Consider the following 27,723-nt stretch of genomic DNA (forward strand, 5'->3'; position numbering starts at 1 on the left):
TTGGTCCTCTTCAGCTGGCTGCCTCTTCTGATGTGCTGAGTCTACCCTCCGGTCTGCCCATAAGCCGCACTGTGTGTTCGATCCGGCAACCTCCCAAGTTGGGTTGCCAACCATCGGTAAATTTACAGTTTGTAAAAATCAGATTTTTACAACTGTCTGTAAATGTCAAGGGGTGATAATTTGCTACCGCGTTGACTTTTTAGGTGTAAACCAGGAAAATGACTTGATAAGGGTATTGTCAGTGTTTCCATATTGTGTTTTAACATCAAATGTCTTTTAATAGGAGTAAATATTCCTTTATATTTATTTTTTTAACCTGGTGATCTGACCAGTAGACACAACTCTGGATGAATGAGCACAAGAGGCACAACGTTCAGCTGCATTGTCCAGTCTTAGGGTCCTTTCACACTGGGGCGGTTTGCAGGCGCTATTGTGCTAATAGCGCCTGCAAACCAACCTGAAAGTGCCGCTGCCTTAAATCCAGTGTGAAAGCCCCGAGGGCTTTCACACTGGAGCGGTACGCTAGCAGGATGGGAAAAGTCCTGCTAGCAGCATCTTCGGAGCGGTGAAGGAGCGGAGTGTATACCGCTCCTGCCCATTGAAATCAATGGGACGGCGCGGCTATACCGCCTCTGCAGAGGCGCTTTGTGGTGGTATTCAACCCTTTCTTGGTCGCTAGCGGGGGGTAAAACCGCCCCGCTAGCGGCCGAATACCGACGGTAAAACGCCGCTAATAGTGGCGTTTTACCGCCGACGCCGCCCCCGCCTCAGTGTGAAAGGGCCCTAAGGGGAGAGGAGAGTGTTAACTGTATTGGCAGATTTAAAGTGATTGTAAAGTCTAGTTTAAAAAAACAAAAAATAACAAACATGTTATACTTGCCACCTCTTGCAGTGGTTTTGCACAGAGCAACCACATCCAGAGAATTCCACATCCTTTCCACTCTTGCAGTAAAGAACCCTCTACGTAGTTTAAGGTTAAACTTCTTTTCTGCTAATTTTTTAATGAGTGGCCACGAGTCTTGTTAAACTCCCTTCCGCAAAAGTTTTATTCCTATTGTGGGGTCACCAGTATGGTATTTGTACATTGAAATCATATCCCCTCTCAAGCATCTCTTCTCCAGAGAGAATAAGTTCAGTGCTCGCAACCTTTCCTCATAACTAAGATCCTCCAGACCCTTTATTAGCTTTGTTGCCCTTCTTTGTACTCGCTCCATTTCCAGTACATCCTTCCTGAGGACTGGTGCCCAGAACTGGACAGCATACTCCAGGTGTGGCCGGACCAGACTCAGTCTTGTAGAGTTGGGAGAATTTTTGCTTTTTTCCCTGGAGTTAATCCCTCTTTAATGCGTGCTAATATTGCATGCTTTTTCTGAGCCTGTCATCTACTAGGACCCTCAGGTCCTTTTCCATCCTAGATTCCCTCAGAGGTCCCCCCCCCCCCCCCCCCCCCCCAGTGTATAGATTGCATTCATATTTTTACCACCCAAATGCATTATTTTACATTTTTCTACATTGAACCTCATTTGCCATGTAGTTGGCCACCCCATTAATTTGTTCAGATCTTTTTGCAAGGCTTCCACATCCTGCGGAGAAGTTATTGTCCTGCTTAGCTTAGTATTGTCCACAAATACAGAGATCAAACTGTTTACCCCATCCTCCAGGTCATTTATGAACAAATGAAATAGGAGTTGGTCCCAGCACAGAACCCTGTGGGACTCCACTACCCACCCCTGACCATTCTGAGTACTCCCCATTTATCACCACCCTCTAAACTCGCCCTTGTAGTCAGTTTTCAATCCATGTACTCACCCTATGGTCCATGCCAATGGACCTTATTTTGTACAGTAAAAGTTTATGGGGAACTGTGTCAAATGCTTTTGCAAAATCCAGATATACCACGTCTACAGGCCTTCCTTTATCTAGATGGCAACTCACCTCCTCATAGAAAGTTAATTGGTTTGGCAAGAATGATTCTTCATGAATCCATGCGGATTACTGCTAATGATACCGTTCTCCTTACTAAAATCTTTGTGTGTGTATATAGTCCCTTATCTTCCCCTCCAAGAGCTTGCATACTATTGATGTTGGGCTAACTGGTCTGTAATTCCCAGGGAGGTATTTTGGGCCCTTTTTAAATATTGGTGCTACATTGGCTTTTCTCCAATTAGCTGGTACCATTCCAGTCAGTAGACTGTCAGTAAAAATTAGGAACAATGGTCTGGCAATTACTTGACTGAGTTTCCCAAGTACCCTCTGGTGCAAGCCATCTGGTCCCAGTGACTTATTAATGTTAAGTTTTCCAAGTCTAATTCTAGTTCTGTCTGTTAGCCATGAGGGTGCTTCCTGTGTTGTGTCATGAGGCTAAACACTGCAGTTTTGGTTACTGAAGCCCTGCGATTCTCTTGTGAAGACTGAGGAGCAGAATAAATGCAATACCTTCGCCATCTGCCCATCCTTTGTAACCAGATGTCCTTCCTCATTCTTTATGGGGTCAATTAGGTCTGTCCTAATTGCTTATAAAGCAAACCCATCTCTCCTCCTAAATTATTATATATTTTTTTTTTTTTTTTTTTTTTTTTTTTTTTTTACTATTACAAGGAGTATAAACATCCCTTGCAATAGAAATAAGCATGCCAGGTCCTTAAGAAATCTGGGGTCAAAAAGACCCCAAATCTCTTTACCTTTTTTTTAAAAGCAAAAAAAAAAAAAAAAATTTGAGAAAAATCCCTTTTTAAGCCCAAGAGGCGGATGTGACGTTAGACATCACTCCGGTCCTCCAAGGGCATAGTCAAATGAGGGCAAGACTTCCACACGGGGTGGATCCTATATCTGGCACCCCATCCCCCACACGTTAAAATGTAAAAACACCCCACTATGCCTTCTGCATCCTTTAGTATCGGTTTGTCACTACTGTATACCCCCTCTCCACAACTGCGCCTCTGGACCCCTTTACATTATACAGCACTCTGGACACCCCCCCTGCATGGTACACAGACCCCCTCCCAGCTCTGTCCCTTCTTACCTTAATCATGCAGATGGAGAGACAGTGAGTAGCACTGAACAGAGCGCGGGAACTGCTAGCGTTAATTTTTCATATTAACAAGCTATTAATTGGTTGCTAGGACCACCTAGCAACCAATCACCTGCTGGTTTACTTAGTTAACTCTGCTCTGTGTATTTGGCAACGAACTGGCTCTGGGTGTCACCCTGGTAGTGGTCCAGGCACCCCCAGTGCACTGTCACAGCTCGCCAGTCAGGACAGCTCAGAGCCACTCAGACAGCCCGCAGCCGCGAGAGAAGGGGATCGTTGGTGCAGTGGTGTTGCATTGGGCCCTGCTGACGGGTGTCACCCCTCTGGTGGGTGCGACTTGCACCCCCTTGCAATGCCATTGCAGTTCACCTCACCGTGCTGCAGCCCAAACCAACCCCCCCCCGTGTGTTACCCGGGGTATCCTGCCCCCCCCCACTTGGTACGCCACTGCTTTAAGGTGCACATAACTCTAAACACCAACTTGCTCTTTGGTCTGCTCAATATTCAGAACCGTTGGAAAAATTTTGTTAGATGCAAAAAATGCATCTTGTTGATCTTGTCTGAAATTCAGAGCTGTGCAACTTCCTGTGTTATCTCCATTTATTTAGCCCTCCCAGTTCTTATCTTCGCTATTTTTATATTGTAGAGATCTGAGCAAAAGGTAGCTGGGCACAGCTGATAACATTCAGTCCACAAAAGTGCATAACAGAACTTAGGAGCTTGCCCTCCTTTCTTCTTCCTCCTTTTTTTTCTTCTCCGCTTTTACCAGGATAGTAAGTCCTCACTCAGACAGGTGTAGCTATGTGTACCCCTGTGCGAATGGGCTATCTTTGCCCACCCAGGTGTTCCATGCAGTCTCATTCATATCTATTAGGATGCACGGACACAGACGTTAGCCCCAATTTGACAGCCGTGTGGGTTAGAAGTACGCATCTTCACTTGTCTCACGAATCGATTACAATTATCTTGTCAACGATTTCAATTCCACGATGCATCATGATTACTGCTCATGGTTTTCATCAAATTCAAGCCGTCAAAAGAACTTTTTTGTAAAAGACACTTCCCAGAATGTAGCGAAGTCTGAACACCGCAGACAACAGTACTTATTTGGAATAGTAAATACTAAATGGCACAGCCCCCCTGCACTCCCAGGAGTGCACTGCCAGCGTTAAACGCTTGCCGACCAAATACTGCATATATACAGCGGCAAGGCGGCTCTCCTGGGCAGGATCACATACCTAATAGGTGATCATGCACTTCCGGGTCTGGGGCACTGTGATTGGACACAGCAGGAGCCAATTAGCGGTCTGGCAGACACAATGATGCATATCATTCAGGACACATGTAGAACACCGGTCTGCCTATGTAAACAAGGCAGATCGCCGTTCTGTGAGAATAGGTTGTGATCCTGTGTTCCTGCAAGGCTAGAACACAGGATCTCTGCCTTCCCATCGTGCGCTTATCAGAATTTATTTATTTTTTGTTTTTTTTTACCAAAAATGTAGCAGAATACATATTGGCCTAAATTGGTGACGAAACTTTGAATTTTTTTTTCATAATTGTGTTTTTTTTTTTTTTTTTTTTTTTTTGTTTTATAGTGCAAAAAAATTAAAACTGCAGAGGTGATCAAATACCACCAAAAGAAAGCTCTCTGTGGTAAAAAAGACATACATTTTATTTGGATACAGCATTACACGACCGCACAATTGTCAATGTAACGCAGTGCCCTATAACAGAAAATGGCCTGGTCATGAAGGGGGGGGGGGGGTGTAAACCTTCTGAGGCTGAAGGGGTTAAAAAAATCACTGCATCTGTGTAAACTGATGCCTGTAAATACCGTAACTTCTCTTCACTTATCTCCAGTGAGGTCACGTGACCTCACCCGCTGATGTCAGAGGGGATCCCGCTGTAGCCCTTACATCAGAGGACGAGAGTGGCCAGAGGTCATGTGATCGGCCATAAAAGATCAGAGAAGAGATATTTAGAAGCATCGGTTTACACTAACATTTAGTGTGGGATGGGTTCATAAAACAGAGGGCTGGGATGGTGATCGCATAAGGATACATGGTTGCATAAAGATGCATGTCTGCATAGATATGTGTTGCATAAACGCATGCTTGCTTATTGCAAAAAATGCTTGTTTCCATGGGCACATGTTGCATGAATGCGTGTGTATAGTGCACGCTTTCATATTTTGTCTAAATGCATAGTTGCATAGGCACATGCTTCCATAGGTGCATATTACTTAAACACATACTGGTATGTTTTCATTTGTACCGCATACGTATGTTTATTTACATTAAGCTGTATACATATGTACTTGTTTTCCTGGGATTAAATACATATGTGCTTATTTGCATAGGACTACATGCATATGGGCTTGTTTGCCTGGGGGTACATGCATGTGTGCTTATTGATTTTGTACTGCATACATGCATAAATGGCAAGAATACTTGTATACCTGCATGTTTGCATACCTAGGTACTTGCATACCAACATTGTTTTATGCCTGCATCCTTGGAGGACTACTGTATATTAGGTTGAATAATATAGTTGCTGCATTATTTACCTGTTATACCAGTTAAATGGTTCCAGAAAAGAGGCAGCTGGGAGAAGAGGGGGCACCGCTCTCAGGGTCAGGGATCTGGTGGTGTCACATCTCCTGATGGACAGTGGTTTCGGGTGCATCTGAGTCACTGTGGTGTTTTGGCATTGCAGTGTTTTCTGGACAGGAAACTCTTGCCAAGAGGCAGGTTCTACTGAAAATGTCGGGCAGGTTTCCTGGACACAGCTACCTCAAACCAGGAGACACTACATTTAGGTACTTGGTGACTCGGTCAAACCTCTTACAGTGCTGCTTTAAAGGGGTTGTAAACCCTTGTGGTTTTTTTTTTTTTTTCACCTTAATGCATCCTTTGCATTAAGGTGAAAAAAACTTCTGACAGTGACCGGCCCCCCAGTACCCCCGTTTTTTGCTTATCTGAGCCCTTTGTTCCCTCGGCGGAGACGTGCTCTTCCCCTATGCTCGTCTCTTGATTGGATAGATTGATAGCAGCGCTGCCATTGGCTTCCGCTGCTGTCAATCAAATCCAATGATGCAGGCGCCGGGGCTGAGTCCGGCATTCCGTGTCTATAGACGCAAATGCTGGACTGAGGAGCGCACTCCCAAGGTAACCCCCCGGGAGAGCGCTTCTCCTAAGGGGTTTACCGATGTGAGGAGGAGCCACGAGAGCTGCCGGGGGACCCTAGACAAACCCTTTTAAGTGTCTGAGTTGTTTTAGTGTTCCACTGCGGGGAGGGTGCATCCAAAATGCTTCATCTAGAGAGCAGTTTAACCAACGCTGCACACCACCAGCTCAGTGTGTGATGGTGTATCGACCTCAGCTTTGGCTCCTCCTTTACCATGCCCACTGACCCTTTTTGCCCCACCCCCAGAGCTTCATAAAGGTCTATGATGAAGCCCTGGGGGCGGGGTGAAACGTGTCAAGGGGGGGGGAGTGGTCAAGTAAAAGCTGAGGTCGGTTCTTTACATCACCACACACTGAGCTGGTGGTGTAGCATCCCTGTACCACATCGTTCTACTGCATTCAGGTACTACTAAACCTGTCCTCTGCAATACTCTTTGTACTGTTTTGCTTGGAATTCAGCTTTAAAATAAGTCTAATATTGTGCTATAACGGGGACTCTTTCTGTAGATTAATGGTGTGCTTTTAGATTCATTTATTGGCCTTTTTAGCGCATGAATCTGGTGCCCCCCTCGGGATTTTCCAGTTTGGGTAATTGTAAAAGATACGATGAGGCTTTGTGTAGGCCATAATTTATTACTGATGCGGTCCCAGTGATTAATGAGCCCTCAAAGTCCCCTTGTTACGGCAGAGGAGATGATTTACAATTAGTATGCATAGGCACAGCGGGCACAGGTCACCCATTGATATTCAGGGCACGAGTCACGGTAAATTACTTTATAGACAAGGATGTAACCGACTCAGTCAGGAGATAAATGTGTGAGCAGCTTGTAGTGGTGGTTTTAGGAAAAGCCTTCTGAAATGTCTACCTATTAATTGGTAAGTGCCTTGTTTATAAACGGTACCGAATCTGTCATTGAAGAAGAAGTGTAGCTCTGTGATATAAAAAGCACCATAATAGATTCTGGCTGATCGGGGCAGAACTTTTTTTTTTTTTTTTTTTTTTTTTTTTTTTTTTTTATCCTAATGCATTAAGTTAAAGACTTCTGTGTGCAGCAGCCCCTTAATACTTACCTGAGGTCCTTCTCTGTCCCTCTGTCCATGAGTGTTCCAGCCGTCCACGATTCTTTCTCCTTGCTGATTGGCTGACACACAGCAGTGGCACCATTTGGCTCCCGCTACTGTCAGCTAGCCAATCAGGGAAAAGAGGGGGCCGGGCCAGGGGCGGGCTCCATGTCTGAATGGACATGGAGCTATGGCTCGGGTGCCTCATAGCAAGCTGCTTGCTCTGGGGGCACTCAACAGAAGGGAGGGGCCAGGAACACAGAAGAGGGACCTGAGAAGAGGGGGATCCGGGCTGCTCTCTGCAAATCCACTGCAACAAAGCAGGTAAGTATAACATGTTTATTTTTATAGGGAAAAAAATGAGCCTTTACAATCATTTTTACCTGTGTGGCTAGCTTTAGTTTTCCGAGACTCCTTTTTGTCTGCAGATTATTGTATCCAAAATAAGTAGATTTAAATTGTCAAGACCCTTGATCATCCCAATACAGCTTAGAGTTCAGCAACCATAAAGAAATTTGTAAAATGTATTTTTTTTAAACTTGCTTAATTAGTCTTCTTATGCTGGTAGTTAAAAGTATGGGAATAAAATCTATATTAGGGCTGCAGAAATTAACGATTAATTCCTTGATTAATCGTTACTTTTTTTTGATCGATCAAAATTTTTTTGATCGGTAGGCTGCCTGCCCTGGGGCCGCTTTGGGCCAAGCTGTGGCTGCAGCGCTCCGCTCCCTCCTCCTCCACTATATGTCATACACAGTCTGCGAGCATCTCCTGCTGTGTGTCTCCGAGCTGAGTGTGAAAACTTTGGCCGCGCTGTGAGAAAAGTCCCGCCCTCCTCCTAGATCAGCTTGTGTGATAGACGCAGTGTTCTGTCTATCACACGAGCTGATCTAGGAGGACGGCAGACTCTTCTCACAGCACGGCCAAAGTTTTCACACTCAGCTTGGAGACCCACAGCGGGAGATGCCCGCAGACTGTGTAATCCAGGCACAGGCACTGACTACAGTTCAGGCTGCGATTATGGGCACGGTGAGGCCAAGTTTATGACGTGTGACGTCCTAGCCATGCCCCGCTATGTCCGGCTTCGGCCATTGCCATAACAACGGTGCTAAATCAGCTAAAAGTAGTTGGATCTGTATGTGCGTTTATAATTAATAGATTAATCGATTTTTTTTTTTTTTTTTTTTAATCAGTAACCGCCCTAAAATGTATGTATGTTAAATTAAAAAAAAAAAAAATATATATATATATATATATATATATATATATATATATATATATATATATATATATATATATATATATATATATATATATATATATATATATATATATATATATATATATATATATATATATATATATATATAAATTTTTTTTTTTTTTTTTTTTGAAGGTTTTTGGGTGAGGTTCATGTACCAAAGCTCTAATGGTTCTGTGTTTTTGCTTTAGTCTTGTACCAGTGATCACATAAATCGTGGCTCCTCATACTTTCTAGTAGGGCTAGTTCCTGTGGACTTCGGGGTGACAAGACTGTGGTCAGTGAAAGTAAAAAAAAAATATTGGTGGTAGGAATAGCGCCCCATCTTTGGTGTCAGTGGAAAGCATGGCGTCCCATTGGTGTCAGTGGGAGGAACTGTGCCCCATTTGTTACTAATTGTAAAACTTCTGTCAGTGGATTCATGTGGGGCTGTGGCAGAAGGGCATTCAAGGTTCCCAAGATCAATCCCTTTCTCCTCTGCGGCTTGTTTCACCTCCCCAGGTGATATATCCACAGGGAGACTGTTGGGTTGATCAGGGAGCAAGGGGGGATTTAGATGCACTTGCTTGCACTTTTTTTTTTTTTTTATGGAAGTATGGGTGAAGCATGCAAGCTTGGTCGTCTCCTCCTAGTAGCGGTCCAAGAATGCAGCATTCTTCCACAGTATGGTCTTGGAAGAGACAAAGGAGAAGAGATCAGGAGAGATCTGACACAGGCTGGTGTGCAGGTGCCAAGGTTTTGGTGACAGTGAAAGGACATCAACAGCAGAGCTCTCACAGGACATGTCACACTGCATAAATGGCTTGCCACAGCCGTGTCCCATTTGTTGGTGCTGGTGGGGGGGAAATTTGCCTCATTGTTGGTGTCCGTCAGTAGGAGGAATTGTACCTCGTTGTCAGTGGGAGAAGTTTTGCCCCGTTGTTTGCTTTCAATAGCAGCTATTGTCTACCATCGCTGGTGTTGGGGAGGAATTATACCCATCAGTATCAATGGGAGAAATTGTCATTGTGAGCAATGTGCCCCAAGGGCTGTCCCCAGAGGGCTGCAATTTGAGGACCACTGACATAGTGATACCTAGCTAAGAAATATCTGCTGACTCTGGCTAAAGCAACCTTTTTAGCATCAAGAGCAAAGATTAAAATTTAGGGATGGATATCTAGATGAGGTATCTTGTTGTAGTAGTACCCAATAAGTGCTTAAAATATTTTCTTACTATACCTCCTCCAATATCACCATGATCTTATGAGCCTGCAGTAGGGGTTAGTTTCAAATTTAGAGGTTAGATTTAGGTGTTGAGGTTAATGGTTACTACTAATCTATCTTTGCTGTGATGAGCACCAGTGATCTAGCAAGCATTGAGTATTCATGTGCTGATATCCATGGTGCTGAAAATATTCAGAAGCTGAAGGCAAATGCACCAAGGCCAAAGGAGGTCACGTCTAGCAACCATTAGCTTTGACCTTGCATCTATAGTCAGCACTGTGAAGGCTGTCTGTTGGTAGGTTACTTGATCTCTTGACATGAATGTAGAAATTTCCTATATACCTTTTTAGCGTCTGATCCTCAGTAGTAGCCTTTTTCATTTGTTACATGTATTTTCTCGTTTTGACCTTGCTTGCCGTATGAATTCCTGCACACGACACGTGAGATTCCTCTTGTTCTCGCTGCGGAATAATTTCAGTGGAGAGATGGCTCGCTGTACTTGGCTGGCCTGAGCTTGCATGTTAGACAAATGTACTTTTCTGTTCACCTAACAGATCAGCCCTGAGGGTAGTGAGGTGGAAGCTGAGCCAGCTCGCTCTCACCAGCCTCGCTAAGATTTCACAAATCCCTGGCGCTCCTATTCCCTGCCACAGTCATTTCCATAAAGATTTACTCATTCATCTTATAAGAACCGTTTTTTCTTCTCTCTTTTTAATTGAAAGGGATCAGTTTGCTGCAAGTCAACTCCTTTTTAATGTGTTTTTAATAGTGCTTTGAGATATACAGTGGCTAAAATAAGTATTGAACGTGTCACAATTTTTCTAGGTAAATATATTTCTAAAGGCGCTATTGACATGAAATTTTCACCGCATGTCGATAACAACCCATGCAATCCATACATACAAAGAAAGAAAAAGGAATGGGTTCAGAATTTGACTTGTGTAATAAAATGGAATGACACAGGGTAAAAGTATTGAACGCGCTAACTGAAATTTATTTACCGTTAATACTTGGTACAAAATCCTTTGCAGCTGTGCATGATGGCCAATCCGCTTCTAACTTCTGTTTGTTCAATATTAACCACTTGACACCATCTTATTGTGATACAGCACTGAGTTACCTAACTGACAATTGCGCGGTTGTGCAACGCTGTACCCAAATAAAATGTGTGGCATTTCTTTTTCTCTTCACCACACACACACACACACACACACACACACACACACACACACACACACACACACACACACACGGAGCTTTCTTTTTGGTGGTATTTGATCACCACTGCTGTTATTTTTCATGCTATAAACAAGACTGAAAATTTTTGAGCATTTTTTTTACTTTCTGCAATAAAACCTATCCAATAATTAAATAAATAAAAAAAGTAAACTAATTTTCTGCGTATATGTAGGTTCATATGTATTCTGCTACATATTTCTGGTAAAATCAATCAATATATGCTTATTGGAATTTGTTTGCGCAAAAGGTATAGCGTCTACAAACTATGGGATATACTTATTTTTTTTTTTTTTTTTTTTTTTAATTTTTAATACTAGTAATGGCGGCAATCAGCGACTTATAGCAGGACTGCGATATTGCAGCAGATAAAACGGACATTAACTTACACTTTTTTGGGGACCAGTGACACTAATGTATTGATCAGTACTAAAAAATATGCACTGTCACTGTGCTAATAACGCTGGCTGGGAAGGGGTTAACTAAGTGCCTAGCCAGTGCTTGTGTGCTGTGTGGGTGGTGCTTTTACTAGGGGGATGGCATTGATCCATGTTCCTACTTTGCAGGAACACGGGACCAATTCCCTACTGACAGAACGGCGATCTGCCTTGTTTACATATGTTCTGCCTATGATCACATAGTTACAAAAGCGACCTTTTGGATTCTCGCGGGACCCCTTCATTAGGCTGGTCACATGCCTATTGAAGTGATCCTGGGAGCCTCCGACACATTGCTTTTGTAAGTATGATGTGATCACTGAATAAAGCTTTGGACCTGTTCTGGAGATCCTTGGTGTGCTGGTGACATACTACTTGCTTTGGACGGGGGGCAGGGGGGGGGTTGGAGAACCTTGGGAAGATTAAAAAGATATATAGCTGGATCGAGACTCGCTTGAGGCTATGTGGTTCCCATGTATAGTGAATAATATAACCCATGGTCGTTTTTTTTTTCTCTTCAGGTCTATAACCTGACTCAGGAGTTTTTTCAGTACGGAAAACCAGTTAACGCAGAAAGTCAAAACAGCGTGGGCGTCTTTACCCGGGATGTGGTCCAGAAACGCATCAAGGACGATCCTGATGACACGGAGACCACAAAGAGCCTCAAGCTGGCCATGATACAGCAATATTTAAAGGTAAGTCCGTGTTGTCTGTCTGTTTCCTGAAGACTTTGTGTGATGATCGAGGTTCTGTAAAGCTGTACTGGTGTAATGGACCTAGGCTTTGAAAAATTGCATTTTAGCCAGTAACGGAGGTGAAATAAAACCAATATTTGAAATCGGTGTCTATGAACCAATGGTTCATTTTTAATCCATAATTGAAGGGGCACTTTTTGTGTTAAAGTATACCAGTCGTAATATACGATAATAAATATGTCCTGTTTAGGAAGACAACTGGACAGGTGTTTTGATATTTAAAGTGCATTTTCACTTTTGCTGCCAAATTGCGGTAACGTCCATCACTATGACTAAGCCCTGATTGGGGGTGAAACACGGTGGTCTGTCATTGCTAATTGGCTTTTTTTTTTTCTGAAAACTCAAACTGATTTTTTTTTTTTTTTTTCCCATTCAATTAATGTCAAGGGAGACTGGGCGAGGGGGCTGAGGAGTTATGTTTGGTATAAATAACCCTGTATTGTGCTAGTAGAACTTAAAGATGCATTGCAGGTATGGCCATTTTTACAGTTACAGCTTGGACCAGTGTAAGTGTGTCATACCTATGAGATGCCAATGAAAGCTGCCTCTGGCTTCCCAGTGCCTTGCCCTGTGCCAAATGGCTGCACTACTGCTTACTGAACACAGGAGGTCACTCACTTGGAACAGGCATCATTCAGAGAACATCTTGCATTTTCTCAATAAGGACTAATTTACACTATATGCTTTGACAGATGTTTTACCGCATGGTAACACAGGAAACCATTCCTATATCCTATGTGTCCCATTTACACTGCAACACAGCTTATCGCTGTGCTAAAATGCAGACCTGCTGAATTTTATTGCAGGGCAAATAAAGCTTGTACAAAGCAAAAAAAAGGAGCCATGCGATGTAATGGATCATGCACCACACTTCCTCCTAGTGAGCCGACAACAGAGTGGCCGGAGCACTGTATTGCTCCAACTGCGCCGCAATTTAACTGATAAGCAGTGTGAATTCTCCCTGAATGCAAAGCATTCTCTGATTGGATGAGGTGGAGACTTTGATGTCACCACCCTGCCTCTCAACCTCGTCTAGTCAGAGAATGCATTGCATTCATTGAGAAAATGCTAAGTGTTCTCTGAATGGTGCCAAGCCGTCAACCTCCTGTGTTCACAATGCAGCAAGGCAGCTGCCTGGCACAGGACCTGAAAGATGGTGGAGATCACTGTAACAGTGGTGCCTACTACAGTGATTTCCAGCTTCCATGGGGATCTCAAGGCTTGGGTGTTGCATTGAATTCAGAGTGAATTAACACCCAGTCCATCCCTTGCAATTTATTCTGAACAATACAAATTGCCTATAGAGTTCCTACTATTTCAGTAGAGAATACATCTGTCTTCGAGGACCCAAGCAATAAGCAGTTGGAAGCCCTTTCTAAATCTAAAAAGTCCTGGCTGTGACTTTTTACTTCTTCTTTCTCACTTATCTCCTGTCGGTACATATGCTTAGAGCTAAAGTGCTGGACTGCAGATAACTGCATGCCTTTAAGGCACACCAACTCTTGCTAGGATTCTTAAAGATGTTACTGGGGGCAAGAGCATCCATCTTTCAAAATGAAAAAAGCCTAAGGAGAAGGCTGTGTAGTTCCCTCACTTTTGTTAAATACTATCCATTTTATCTCCCTCAATGTCCACTTCAAGAAGACCCTCCTTGTGGGACAAGTCGATCTGTCCTCTGTACAGATTGGTTAGTTTGTCACTGGGGACCCAGTTGTCCCTGACTCAATCATTCAAGAATCCAGCTGTGAAGTTGGAAGTCCTTCCTATCTCTTGGAATATTCCTTTGACAGATGCCAGCTGGTTAGGTTTGGGAGGAGTACTAGGCACCTGGTCAGTGCGAGGGGGTTGATCTTTGGAAGTCTCTTCATTCAATCAACATCCTGGAACTTAGGGCGATTTTGGGCGTCTTTGGAGCATTGGACCATCGTACTGGAGGGTCATCTGATCCACATTTAGTCAGACAACCCTACAGATTTGGCATTCTTCACATATTGGGGAGACTGAAGTTTTGCCAAGGCAAGAGGGGTACGGTAGTTCATATCCTGTCCTAAACAGAACTTTCAGCCATGTAAAATCCAAGCGCTCATGATTGGCAGGCAGATTCTCTCAGCTGGCAGCTCCTGAATTCATGCGTGGTCCCTTCATCCCAAGGTGTTCCAGAACATTTGTCGCAGGTGAGGGATGCCAAATGAGCACAACTTGGACTCCAGGTGAAACGACAAGTTTGACAGGTTTGTCTCCGAACTATGGTTCTCAACCTCCGTCCTCAAGTAGTACCCCCAACAGGCCATGTTTTGGGAATTTCTCTTGGATAAAATAGCTGTCCAAAATACCAAGCCATTGTCTCTGATTTAAAGCACCTCTGCAAGATAAAGGAAAACCTGCAAACATGGCCTGTTGGGGTACTTGAGGACTGAGGTTGAGAACCACTGCTCTAGCAGCAACAGTGGATGCTTTGGTGGCTCCATGGGATGAGTATACCTTCATCTATGCCTCTTTCTTCTTCTGAAGGTCTTCCATGTCTTCACTGGGATCCGTATGGATCGAGATGGAGGTCATTTTGGTGATCCTCATTGTTTCAGAACTTGCCTAGGCAGATGTAGTATGCTGACTTGGTGAGATTCCTGAAAGTGCCCACGGAACAGCTGTCAGATCATCAGGATCGATCTGTCCCTAGGAGCAATTTCTCACCCTGTTTCATTGTCGCTAGCTTTAATAGTATGGCTGAAGCCCAAGTTCTGAGGGAAAGGAGCATCTTTGAGTCTGTGATTCCTACAATGCTAAAAACTAAGTCCACTTCCTGCAAGGTCTATCATTGGACATGGAAGACATACTTTAGTATGCATGATGGAAGTTTTTGGACTTCTACCCCAGGGACAAATCTTCTCCTTCCTGAGGCTGGGTCTGGATCAGCCTTTGGTTCTAAGCAGATTTCTTGTGATTGTTCTTTGAGAATGTGTTGGCCTCTTTGTGCGGGGATTCTCCCATGTATCCCCATTCCCCTTTGACTTTGTGGGATCTCTATCTGGTTCTCTGTATTTCAGAAACTGCCATTTGAAACGGTCACATTAGTCTCTAATTTCACCTACGTGGTGGGGTTTCGTGTAGCAAGGCGATTGTCTGTCTGAACTGGTGGCCTTATCCTGAAAGGAACATTTTCTGCATAGGAAAAGTTGTGATGAGTTCCAGGGTTTCCTTATTGCCAAAGGTAGTTTTTGCCTTTCACCGCAGTCAGAACATTGTTTTCTCATACCTCTGTCCGGTTCCAGTTACCAAAAACAAATGGTCTGGATGATGTTAGAGCTATGGTTGGAGCGGTTGGTCTATCCCTCATCCACTGCTGCAAAGTCAAAGACCAATTCCCTGTTTGTCATCCTTGATGGACCCTTGAAAGACCCTGAAACAAACAAAACTGACATAAACCCAAAGGTTCTCACCCTTTTTATTGCTGTACGTGTCCCAATTTAGGAGTGATCTCTTGTTTCAGTGACTTAGGACATTTAGGCAGGCTATAGAAGATGCAATTTCTTTCCTGCAACCACAGGTTACTGGAAAGAAAATCACTAGATTCCCCCATCGACAGTCAGTGTTAATGGGGGAATCCCTCCTGCAGCGCTATTGTGTTCTTCTGGTGGGGGGTTGGGAGCTGTCCATGCCAGAAGAACAGTGACTATTTCTAGCGGCCATAGCTGCTGGCTATCCCATGTAAAAATCTGAAATGCTGGTTGCACCCGAGTCGTACAACAATTGAATTGGGTACAATCAGCCTGCCCATAGATGGTTAGAATCTCGGCTGGTCCCTGCTGAACCAGCTGTAACCATCTATGGCTGGCTTAAGATCTACCGTTTCTAGAACCCCCCCCCCCAAAAAAAAAGCCATGTAGCCATTGATGGTAGGCAAAGTGAACTAAATGTCATAATTTAGTTAGGGTTCATCTCTACTTTTAAATGTACAGAGAAGTACCGTAATTGAATAACTGTTGTATTTGCACTGGAGAATATTTTTCTTTTTGCCCTGAGCCTTTAAGCCTGAACCCATTCATTTGTGTACTCTGTACTTCTGGGAGAGTGATTTTGTTTAATTTTTCTTCTTCATTTCAGCCTATGATAAAGTAGTTTAGCGGAGTGTAAGTGTATATAATTACTCTACTGGATGCACATTGTGGTGTGTGGGGTTTTTTTTTTCTTACTGTTCCAGCAAGGCACGTTGAATATTTCATGATGCCTTCGGCTTGCTGATCCATTACTATATGCTTAGCTCAACACAGTATGTCTAATTTAACAAATATGTGTTATTTGCACTGTGCACAGGTTTGTTCATGGCCTTCTGGCTTTTTTTTTTTTTTTTTTTTTTTTTTTTTTCCAATACCTAAGAAACGAGATAGATCAAGGGGGGGGAAAAAAAGTGTGTGTGTGTGTGTGTGTGTGTGTATAGATATACTCTACATTACACATACATATAATTTTTTTTTTTTTTTTTTCCGCCTTCATCTGTTTTTTAGGTTACTTCTACTGGGGTGAATCACCATCTACATTGTGTAGCTCTAGTATAGTGTTGCAAATGAGGAAAACAAAAAAAAAATAAGAGGCTTATTTTCCTGTAATGTACTGTTATTTCTTACGCATTCAAGTGTGTAAAAGCATGAAACCCTATCTCCCACCCTTCATTCTACATGGTTTCCCATGGATTTTCACATTGGTGCTGCTCTAAACTTCATCACAGAATGTAATGTAAGGTCCTCCGCAACCTTTTTCGAAAGATGATTGCAGCTTTTTCGAGATGGGAGCTCCACAGGGGATATTTTATTGACCCAGTCCTTGAGAGCTGTAAGAAACTAGTGGATTAATGTAACCCACCACTCTGCATCCAGAATTAAAATGTATTTAAAAACCCTGTTCAGTCCTGTTGTGACAACCAGGCAAAGACAGATGGACCAGAAAATCTTTTTTTTTTTTTTTTTTTATTTTTTGTCCTTGAAGCACATTTCAAGTATGAGTGAGGAAGAGCCCCACTAATGCCAAAGATTTGGGAATTTATGTGAATGGAGTGGAATGGGGAGCCATGTTTTAAGTGGCTGGTGCTGGCTTATCAGAAGTGAACAATAGTGAGTTGGATGTTGGCGTTTCTGGCCTGTTTTCTCTTTTTTACTATTGGTCCATCACTGTAATCAATGGCCTTTACCAACCAAGTAGTAAAGGAGTGGACGGGCTTCACCCAGTGACCTAGCCGCTGTTTGCCTTCTGCATTACTGAGTACTACTAGTTTGGTGGGGTCCAAGGCTTTTCTACAAAAGCTCTACAATGTGTAGACACCTGCAAGTGCCTGCAATAGAAAGCAGGTGTTTGGTTTATGAGTTTAAATGGTCCACAGGTTAAAAACCTGATGGTTGACAAAATGAACATTTTAACCACTTGCCACCCAGGCCAATTCTGACATTTCTCTCCTACATGTACAAATCCTCATTCTTTTTGCTAGAAAATTACATAGAAACCCCAAACATTATATATGTTGTTTTTTTTTAACAAAGACTAAAGAGAGAATACAATACCTAGAGAATACAATGGAGGTCGTTACAACTTTTTTTTTAATCTTGCACAGTATTTGCGCAGCAATTTTTCGAACGCGTTTTTTTGGAAAAAAGATTTTTATGCTTTAAAAAAAAAAAAGTAAAGCCCAATTTTTTTTGTAACTAGTTATGTCTGTATATCCCTTCTCACATGTTTTGTTGGTTGGGAATTGTCTTGGTTACAAATTTTTATATTTATTCCTAGGTGGAAAGTTGCGAGAGCAGTTCACACAGTATGGATGAAGTGTCACTCAGCGAGTTTGGGGAGTGGACAGAAATTCCTGGTGCCCATCACGTCATTCCCTGTGGCTTCATTAAGATTGTGGAACTCTTGTCGTCCTCCATCCCTCAGTCGGTCATCCAGCTGCGCAAACCCATCAAGTGCATCCACTGGAATCGTTCCATCCGCAAGCGGATTGAGGGGGTAGCTGACCACAACAACGACCAGATGGAGGACAAGGGCTATCCAGTCTTTGTTGAATGCGAAGACTGCGAGTTCATTCCCGCTGATCATGTGATCGTTACGATTTCGCTGGGAGTCTTGAAGAAATTCCACGAGACACTGTTTCACCCACGCCTTCCGGAAGACAAAGTCATGGCAATTGAGAAGCTAGGGATCAGCACCACCGACAAGATCTTCCTGGAATTCGAAGAGCCGTTCTGGAGTCCGGAGTGTAACAGCATCCAGTTCGTCTGGGAGGACGAGGCAGAAAGTGAGAGCTTGACGTATCCAGAGGACTTGTGGTATAAGAAGATCTGCAGCTTCGACGTGTTGTACCCTCCAGAGCGATACGGTTATGTGCTAAGCGGTTGGATCTGTGGGGAGGAGGCGTTGATCATGGAGAAATGCGATGATGAGACTGTTGCCGAAACCTGCACTGAACTGTTGAGAAAATTTACAGGTTAGTACTTCACAGCAAAACGAAGGCATTAAAGCCAGTCCACCACAGTGATATTTTGGGTATAGGAGTTTGGTCATCTGAGTAGCCTGGTGGATCTTCATATTGGATTCTCCAGTGCTAGCTCTCCCCTCCCTACTTCCATACTCACTACTTAGCCAAGTTTAAGTCTCTGTCCTACCACAACTGGGGTGTTTTCTTTGGTTCTGCTCCTCTTCTACCAATCTTCATAATGTACATACTCACTACTTAGCCAAGTTTAAGTCTCTGTCCTACCACAACTGGGGTGTTTTCTTTGGTTCTGCTCCTCTTCTACCAATCTACATAATGTAAAACGTGTGTGTTGTGTTTTTTTGCTATATCGTTTGCAAGTTTTCATCAACTCCTTGTAACATGGATGGGTGCTTTTCACACCATGTCACCCATGTATCAGAAGTGTAACTAGAACCTTTAGGGCCCTGGTTGATGCAAGAATCTGCTCCTTCAGCTATGTAAATACCAACACCTGTCCCACACAGGTAGCTGAATTATGTAAATTCATGATTGGATTTAAGCCAATCCTGCATTTGTAATCTTCCACTGCCACCTCAAACCCAAATAACTTTAACATTATTTTCATGTATGCCATTTTTCCAAAGGTCTCTTATTTAAACCATGTGATGCTCAGGGAACTTTTTTGGCAGTGGGCAAGTCCTGAATACTGGTGAAAATGGTGCTGCGTAATGTAATGACGTCCATCTCTGCAGCCGCCTCCTGTGAACCCAGGGTCTTTGACATCCTTGGATCACAAAGAGTAGGTTGTATGGTACTGGGCATCAGTCAACCCAAAAGATAATTGGACTGCAGTCAAAGACCTTTTTGGCCAGGTTTTGTACTTCATTACTAACTTAAAGTAATATTAGAGGCTGCTTTTTATTTTTTTTATTTTATTATAACATGTTATACTTGCCTCCTCTGTGCCGTGCATTTTGGACAGGGCAGCCCCGATCCTCCTCTTAGGTCCTCTGCCAGCGCTACTGGCTCCTCCCCCTCCTGTCGTGTGCCCCCATAGCAAGCTACTACCTGAGCAGGCTTGCTCTCCGAGCTGCTGGTCTGTTTGTCCATTCAAAATAGATATTTGCCAGCATGCCATGGATCAACACAAAGTGGCATCCAAACGGATTATTTATTGCATGATCACAACACAAGGAGAGTGCAACGTTTCGGAGTCACGCAGGACCCCTTCATCAGGCATGTGATCACATGCCTGATGAAGGGGTCCTGCGTGACTCCGAAACATTGCACTCTCCTTTTGTTGTGATCGTGCAATAAATAATCCATGATGTGCTGGCAAATGTCTACTTTGTGACTTGAACCAGTATTCAGCTGGTTGTTGCTGCAGAACCCAAACTTTGAGAGCTTATCCAGGAACGTGTGTAATGGGAATATGAAGAATTGTCTGTCCATTCAGACAGTGGGGCTCGGCCCCACCCCCCACTCTCTCTCCTTATTGGCTCACTGGCTGTAATTGACATTTAGTGGGAGCCAATGGCTCCCACTGCTGTCTCAGCCAGTGAGGAGGCAGAGACCATGGAGAGCCGCTGCTCTTGTGCACAGTGCTGGACCAAGATGGGGCTCAGGTAAGTATTATGGGGGGGGGCTGCTGCACACAGGTTTTTTACCTTCATGAATAGAATGCATGACGGTTAAAAAAAAAACCTTGAGCCTTTACTACCACTTTAAGGCCTCTTGCACACTACAGCTTGAAAAGGCTCGGTACAGCTTTTTTTAATTGTATTTTTTACTGAGCTAAAATACAGTCCATTAATTGTAGTGTACCTCTGCACACAGGCGCATTAACAAGCGCCGTGCATTCTTTAGTTAAAAAATAAAGAGAAAAATCTGCATTTTTGGTCAGTAACTTACACCTTATGCACGCAAATTTGCACGATTGCGCACATGCCAATTTAAATACTACAGAACAAGAATAAGTATGCGTGTGAAATTGCACGAGCGCATATGCACGAAAATACGTGCAAGCGTGTATGAGAAATTCTAATGTAGATGCTCAAACAGGAGAATCGTGTGCAAGAGGCTTAAGATTTGCATTTTATCCTATTGTCCTTTATGCAAACATCAACACTGGCTGATCTGTTCTTACAGAAAGCTGAACCCAAAGTAAAACAAAGTTGCTCCTTTCACTATGAGTTGGACCTCTAAACTAGACACTAGCTCCTTCATTTTTGCTTAGTGCCTCATTTGGCTACCTGCTGTGGACACAATTTCACGTTTTTTATTTATTTTTATTTTTTCCTTTTTTGTAAAAAAAAACTGTCACTATGTACAGAAAGTTGAACTGAGTGGAATTAAAGGATGTCTATGATGTAGTTTGTCATAGTATTCACAGTTTTTAATCATGTGGTTTTCCTTTTTGATTTTGGTTGCACTTTAACCACTAGCCGACCAGCCACCGCAGTTATATTGTGGCAGGTTGGCTCGGCTGGGCAAATCGCCTTAGCTGTACGTCACTCCTTTTAAAGACCTCGCCACAGGCGCGCTCTGCTGGAGGCACACGCCCGCCACGTATCCTCGGAGCCAATGCGTGTGCCCGGCAGGCGCGATGACCACCGTGCACCCGCGATCACTGGTGACCGAGCGAGAACCGGGATCTGTATGTGTAAACGCACAAATCCCGGTTCTCTCAAGGGAGAGGAGAGAGATTGTCTGTTCATACCAAGTATGAACACCAATCTCTCTCCTTCCCTGGTCAGGCCCATCCCCCCTACAGTTAGAACACACCTAGGAAACGGTTAACCCCTTGATCGCCCCCTAGTGTTAACCCCTTCCCTGCCAGTGTCATTTATACAGTAATAAATGGCTATTTTTATCTCTGATTGCTGTATAAATGATAATGGTCCCAAAATGGTGTCAAAAGTGTCCAATCTGTCTGCTGCAATGTTGCAATCCTGATAATCGCAGATAGCCATCATTACTAGTCTAAAAAAAAAAAAAAAAATTATTATAAAAAATGTCATAAATCTATCCCCTATTTTGTAGACGCTATAACTTTTGCACAAACCTATCAATATATGCTTATTGCGAATTATTTATTTATTTTTTTTTAATATATTTATTATAGCAAAAACTACAAAATATTGTGATTTTTGCACTTTTGTGCCTTTTTTGCACTATAAACAAAAAATAAATAAAAAACGCAGAGGTGATCAAATACCACCAAAAGAAATCTCTTTGTGGGAGGGAAAAAAGGACATAAATTGTGTTTGGGTACAATGTCTCACCACTGCGCAATTGTCAGTTAAAGCAACGCAGTGTTGTATCGCAAAAAATGGCCTGGTCAGGAAGGGGGCAAATCCTTCCAGGGCTGAAGTGGTTAACTGGTGCCTGAAAATTAAAAACTGACACCTTCCTCCCCATGTCTGCTCCTGTTCCCAGGGAATTTACAACACTTCTATCAGTTTCAGGAGCAAGGCTGTGCCTCTACACCCTGGTGACCCATTACGGACGATGGGTGGCCTTACTCTGTACGGAGAAAGGGGTGCAACTGAATGTTCAGTAGCACTGCAGGAGCAGACATGCTTTGGCTTACAAAAAGTACCTATAGACTTGGTGGCCTTGTATTTGTAGGTTTCATCTTTATTATGTCACGTATTTTGACTGCCAAGTCCTTGGTGCCCTCTGTCCTCTTTTCCAGCGACCTGCCTTCACCATGTAATACAATCTGTCTTCTACAAATGTTTACAAGTACAGTTTAGGTTTCCGCTTGTCCACATGAAGGTCAGACAGTAGTGATTAGGATAACTGAGCTATTAATGAGGGCTGTTTTGGGGGTTTAGATTTTATTGAGATGGATGATTTTAACGTGCCACACAGTTATTTATATGACAATACAAACTTAGAGCTGAGCTCTGGGGTACACAATCACAAGAGTCCTATTTATTTTCTTGAATCATGGAGGCTTTGTGTATTTCTTCCAGATCTGTGCTGTAATCCAGTGTGAGACTTCACCTCAGTATAGGAGCTTCTTGTAATAAAGACCGGTCACTGCTGCTCTCTCTCCTTGTGCAGGAGGACTGGTCTTGTCTCCGCCCCCTCCTGTAGTTTTCTGCAGGCAGCCAAGAGGGTGGAGTCTCTCCCCACAGCTCTGCTTTTTGCACAGGTTATATACAGCACAGTGATATATCACTGCTATTTTTACAAGGTAATATCTGGGTTTGCTAAGGGATACATTGGATTTATAGCCTTTGTGGCTCTTAACCACTTCCAGCCCAAGCCAATTCTGGCATTCCTCTCCTACATGTACAAATCATCATTTTTTATTTTTTTTATTTTTTGCTAGAAAATTACTCAGAACCCCCAAACATTATTTTTTTTTTTTAAATATAATTTTTATTAACGCCCAACTTGGGCAGAGACAATTTAATACATACATATCTCAGCTGCATAGAAAGATTAAAAAAAACCATAGTAACAACATTCTGGAGAGACGGGAACAAGGTCACAGATATATGATGAATTAGATGTACATTATAAATGAGGGTAACATTCTGTTCATTCCGGTTTATATGTAATCTCTTCAGTTGCAGTAAACCCATTCCCCATCTTCAACCTATAGCATTTAAATGGTTATAAGAGGGTAAAGAAGAGAAAAAAATAGTCAGAAAAGAGGAGAGGAAGAGTGGGGGATGGGAGGGGAGGAAGGAGGGAATAAATGGGATGAGGTTTTACTAGGACCCTGGTTGAATCGGCTTGGTTCCATTCCCCCAAACATTATATATAATATTTTTAGTAGAGCCCTTCGGGAATAAAATGGTGGTTGTTGCAGTTTGTCATATGGTATTTGCGCAGCAATTTTTTTTTCAAACGCAATTTTTTTTTTTTGGAAAATAAACACTTTCGTGAATTAAAAAAATAAAACGCAATATTTACCCCAACTTTTCTGTATAATGTGAAAGATGATTTCACGCTGAGTAACTAGATGCTTAAGATGTCACGCTTTCAAATTGCGCAGGCTTTGTGGAATGGCGCCAAACTTCAGTACTTAAAAATCTCCATAGGTGATATTTTAACATTTTTTTTTTTTTTTTTTTTTTTTTTTTTTTTTTTTATGGGTTACCAGTTTACAGTTGGAGGTCTTGTGCTAGGATTATTGCTCTCGTGTTTGTGGCGATACCGCACATGCGTGGATTGAATGTCATTTACATATGTGGGCGTGACCTACGTTTGCGAGGGGATAGGGCACTTTTTTTTTTTTTTTTTATCACTTTTGCTAGGAATGTAAACATTCCTTGTAAAAAAGGAATAGGGCATGACAGATCCTTTTTATGGAGAGATCTGGGGTCTAGAAGTCCCCACATCTCTCCTTCTCTGCTGGAAAGCCTGAGATTAAAAAAAAAAAAAAAAATCAAAATCGATCTCAGGCTTTCCATCTAAAAAAAAAAAAAAAAAAAAAAGCAGTTTTACATCTGCTGGTGATGTCATGATGGTCACTTTTGGCCTCCGAGGGTCATAGAGATGGCCAGGCACCATCTGGTCCACGGCCAGCTCTATTGTAAACCGCTGCTGCTGGCGGATTTATTCTTGCATCCCTGATCGCAGGGGAGAGACCAGAGAAGCACCAGAGAATGACGGGGAGGGATGGGCCATCCCCTCCCATCGCCTGTAAAAGCAATCAAGCAGCAATACTGCCGCTATGATGGCTTTTACATGTGAGGGAATCGCCAGCTGAAAAGAGATCTGGATGATGCCTGTAGCTGCACCCATCATTTTAAATATCTCCACTTCAAGTCCAGGACGTCATATGATGTCCACCTAAGGAGAAGTGGTTTAAGGAATATGTGAAAGTCTTTGTGCCCAGAATTCAACTTTAAAGGTGAACTGTAATGGGCTGATGCCTTTTTACTGGTGCCCCAAAAAGTGTTCTCAGACTAGGTCAGGAAACGTTTCAAGATGGCAGCTCATGATTTTCTATTTTTTTTTTATTTTATTTTTTCGTGAGGTGCAAGTTCCAGGGCCATCACCCTTGCTGGGTCACTGACCTGGAACAAGCATTCACTGACGTGAGTATGGAACAAGGAGGGAAAATATCCTAAAACTTGACCTTTACATTTTAATAAAATCCTCAAACTTCTGCCAGGTTCCCTGTTTTTTCCCATCCTCTCCTGTATTGTTCAGAATCACTTTACCTGTAAAGCTTTGTGTGTTTCTAACCAGCGCTCACCATTTCTCATCAGATTTCACATTTGGTCAGTAGTATTTACTGCAGTAACTGTCAGGTGTGCACCATCTGTAACCGACAAGCTATTTAGCAGTAAAAGTAGAATTATACAAAGAAGTGCGGTCCCATGGCTTACGGATCGCAAAGAAAAACTCTTGTAAAGGGTCATCCTTACCACAAAGGTAGGGATCTTTATTTTCATCATCATGGTCCTAATTTCCATATCTCATTGGGCTAAAAACTGTCATGGTTTCAAAATAAGGATCCTTATCCTGATGTTTTACGTAATGTTTGTTATAGATGTTCCTAGATATACATAAATGAATACTGTTTGCCTGAAGCTGTCATGTTTGCCTTAAAGTGATTCTAAAGGCAGTCTTTTTTTTTTTTTTTTTTTTTTTTTTTTTTTTGCATCTTAATTTAATTCTATGCATGAAGACAAAAAACCTTCAGTGTGCAGCAGCCCCCCATAATACTTGAGCCCCATCTCGATCCAGCCTCAACTCTCCAGGACTCTCCCTCCTGATTGGCTGAGACACAACAGTGGGTGCCATTGGCTCCCGCTGCTGCCAATCTAAGTCAGTGAGCCAATGAGTAAAGGGGGCAGGGCCGAGGCACGGCTGTGTTTGAATGGACACACAGAGCTGCAGCTCAGCTCGGGTGCCCCCATAGCAAGCTGCTTGCTGTGGGGACACTTATTTTTTTTATTTTATTTTTTTTACTAAAAACCAGACTTTAAGTGTTTTCTGCCCGCCCACCGTCAAATGACGAAGGGACAGTGCGGCTCTCATTCTGGGTGGACGTCATGACATTGCTCCAGAACAGCCGTGCCTGTGGGCGATCGCGCCGTGTTGCTAGGACGCGGCATGACCCCGAGCTCTGTAAACTCTCTTTAACCATGTGATCAGCTGTGTCCAATCCTAGCCGGTCACATGTAAACACGGAAGTGGCCGGTGATTGGCTCTCAGCGCCTCACACTGACAGTGGTGAGGATAGCTGATCAGCGGCATCTCCTTGCAGGGAACAGCTGGACATATAATCCGGGCACTGATCATCAGTGCCCTGATTACAGTAAAGCCATCAGTGCCACCAATCGGTGCTCATTAGTGATGCCAGTCACTGCTGCCTTTCTGTGCAGCCTCATCAGCGCCCATCAGTGAAGGAGAAAAATTACTTTATTACAAAATATACTGACAAACTCAAACATTTATTTATTTTTATTTTTTTGTAAAAATTTAAATACAGCAGTGATAAAATACCACCAAAAGAAAGCTCTATTTGTGTGAAGAAAATGATAAAAAGTTCATATGGGTACAGTGTTGTATGACCGCGCAATTGTCATTCAAAGTGTGACGGCGCTGAAAGCTGAAAATTGTCCTGTGCAGGAAGGGGGTGAAATTGCCCAGTAGGCAAGAGGTTAAAGGGGTTGTAAAGTCTCCAGGTTTTTCACTTTGGTGCATTCTATGTATTAAGGTGAAAAACCTTCTGTGCTGCAGCTGCCCCCCAGAGTCGTCGTTTCCCCCCCCCATCTTTCCTGAGCCCGATGGTTCCAGCGATGTGCGCGACTCCATCCCCTGTCTCCATCTTCATTGGATAGATTGATAGCAGCAGGTGCCATTGGCTCCCGCTGCTGTCAATCAAATCCAGTGACAGGGGTTCCGGGGGGCTGGGCTGAGTCATGCTGTCTGTCAATGGACGCAGCAGTGGGGCTTGTGAGCACACCCGCATGGGTGACCCCATGGAAAGTGGCTGTCCATGGGGGCACCTGATGAAGAGGAGGAGCCAGGAGCACCACCAGGGCACCTCAGAAGACGAAGATCTGGGCTGCTCAGTGCAAAACACTTGCACAGAGAGGGTAAGTATAACATGTTTTAAAAAAAAAAAAAAAAAAACAAAAACAAAAAACGAACCTTTACAATCACTATGATATCACTTTAAAGTAGAACTATAGGCAAAACTTTTTAACTTTTCATTTTGGATAGAGTAAGGGAGGGTTGTAACCGCTGTCATTTTTTTTTTTTTTTTGCCATCTGTAGCCCATTGAAGAGATTTCCCTTCACTTCCTGTCCCATAGCCACAACAGAAAGGGAGAGGAAATCCCTGAAAATTGAGGGAGTTCTTTGGGTAACCTCATGTCACCAGAACTAGTGTCCCCATTGGAAGATTTCCCCTCTATTCCTTTTCTGGGGGCACCCCAAAATGTGGGATTTTCTTTTACTTTCATTGATAAACAGGACAAATAGAGGCTGAATCTCCCTTACAGGTACAGACAGCAATAAAAACCGACATGAAGTTCTAATCCCTCTCCACTCTATACCAAACTGAAAAAAAAAGTTTTGCCTCTTAGATGTACTTTAACCAGTTGGCGCAGAGCGGCTGCATATTTGTGTGCAATAGCGCCAGCAGTGCGGTGCTGAGAGCGCGTGATGCTTGCGATCGGGACTTTTCTGATCATGTGACAGCCAATCACGGTGGTCATGTGGCCATAAGCCCCACCTCCCGGCATAGCAAACCCTTTAAAGCTGGGGTCTCAAACTGGCGGCCCTCCAGCTGTTGCGGAACTAGAAGTCCCATCATGCCTCTGCCTGATGGAGTCATGTTTGTAACTGTCAGCCTTGCAGTGCCTCATGGGATAGTTTTACAATAGCTGAAGAGCTGCCAGTTTGAGACCCCTGCTTTAAAGGGCCGGTGCCAAGGGGTTGACACCTCCCCACCCAGCCTATAGCAGATTGACGGGTGCACAGGCCTTTTGTCCTTCTGACTGTGATCACGGTGTGATCTGTCACCGGCTGTGTCCCCTGGACACGGCCAATGACTGATCAGTGTACCGGCTCACTGCCCATATCATGTGACCGCTGTGTATATAATAT

The 27,723-nt window shown here is 43.3% G+C and overlaps 1 protein-coding gene across 1 annotated transcript in view; it reads left to right on the forward strand.

Annotated features, from left to right (window-relative positions):
* Positions 1 to 27,723, forward strand: part of SMOX (spermine oxidase) — a 65,770-nt gene that overhangs the window by 22,616 nt on the left and 15,431 nt on the right. The window contains exons 4-5 of the mRNA XM_073611008.1: positions 11,940 to 12,113; positions 17,946 to 18,642. Coding sequence (XP_073467109.1) covers positions 11,940 to 12,113; positions 17,946 to 18,642 — 871 coding nt within the window. The remainder of the gene's footprint in view (positions 1 to 11,939; positions 12,114 to 17,945; positions 18,643 to 27,723) is intronic.

The sequence above is a fragment of the Aquarana catesbeiana genome, linkage group LG01 (assembly GCF_042186555.1).
Source record: "Aquarana catesbeiana isolate 2022-GZ linkage group LG01, ASM4218655v1, whole genome shotgun sequence".
Classification (NCBI taxonomy): domain Eukaryota; kingdom Metazoa; phylum Chordata; class Amphibia; order Anura; family Ranidae; genus Aquarana; species Aquarana catesbeiana.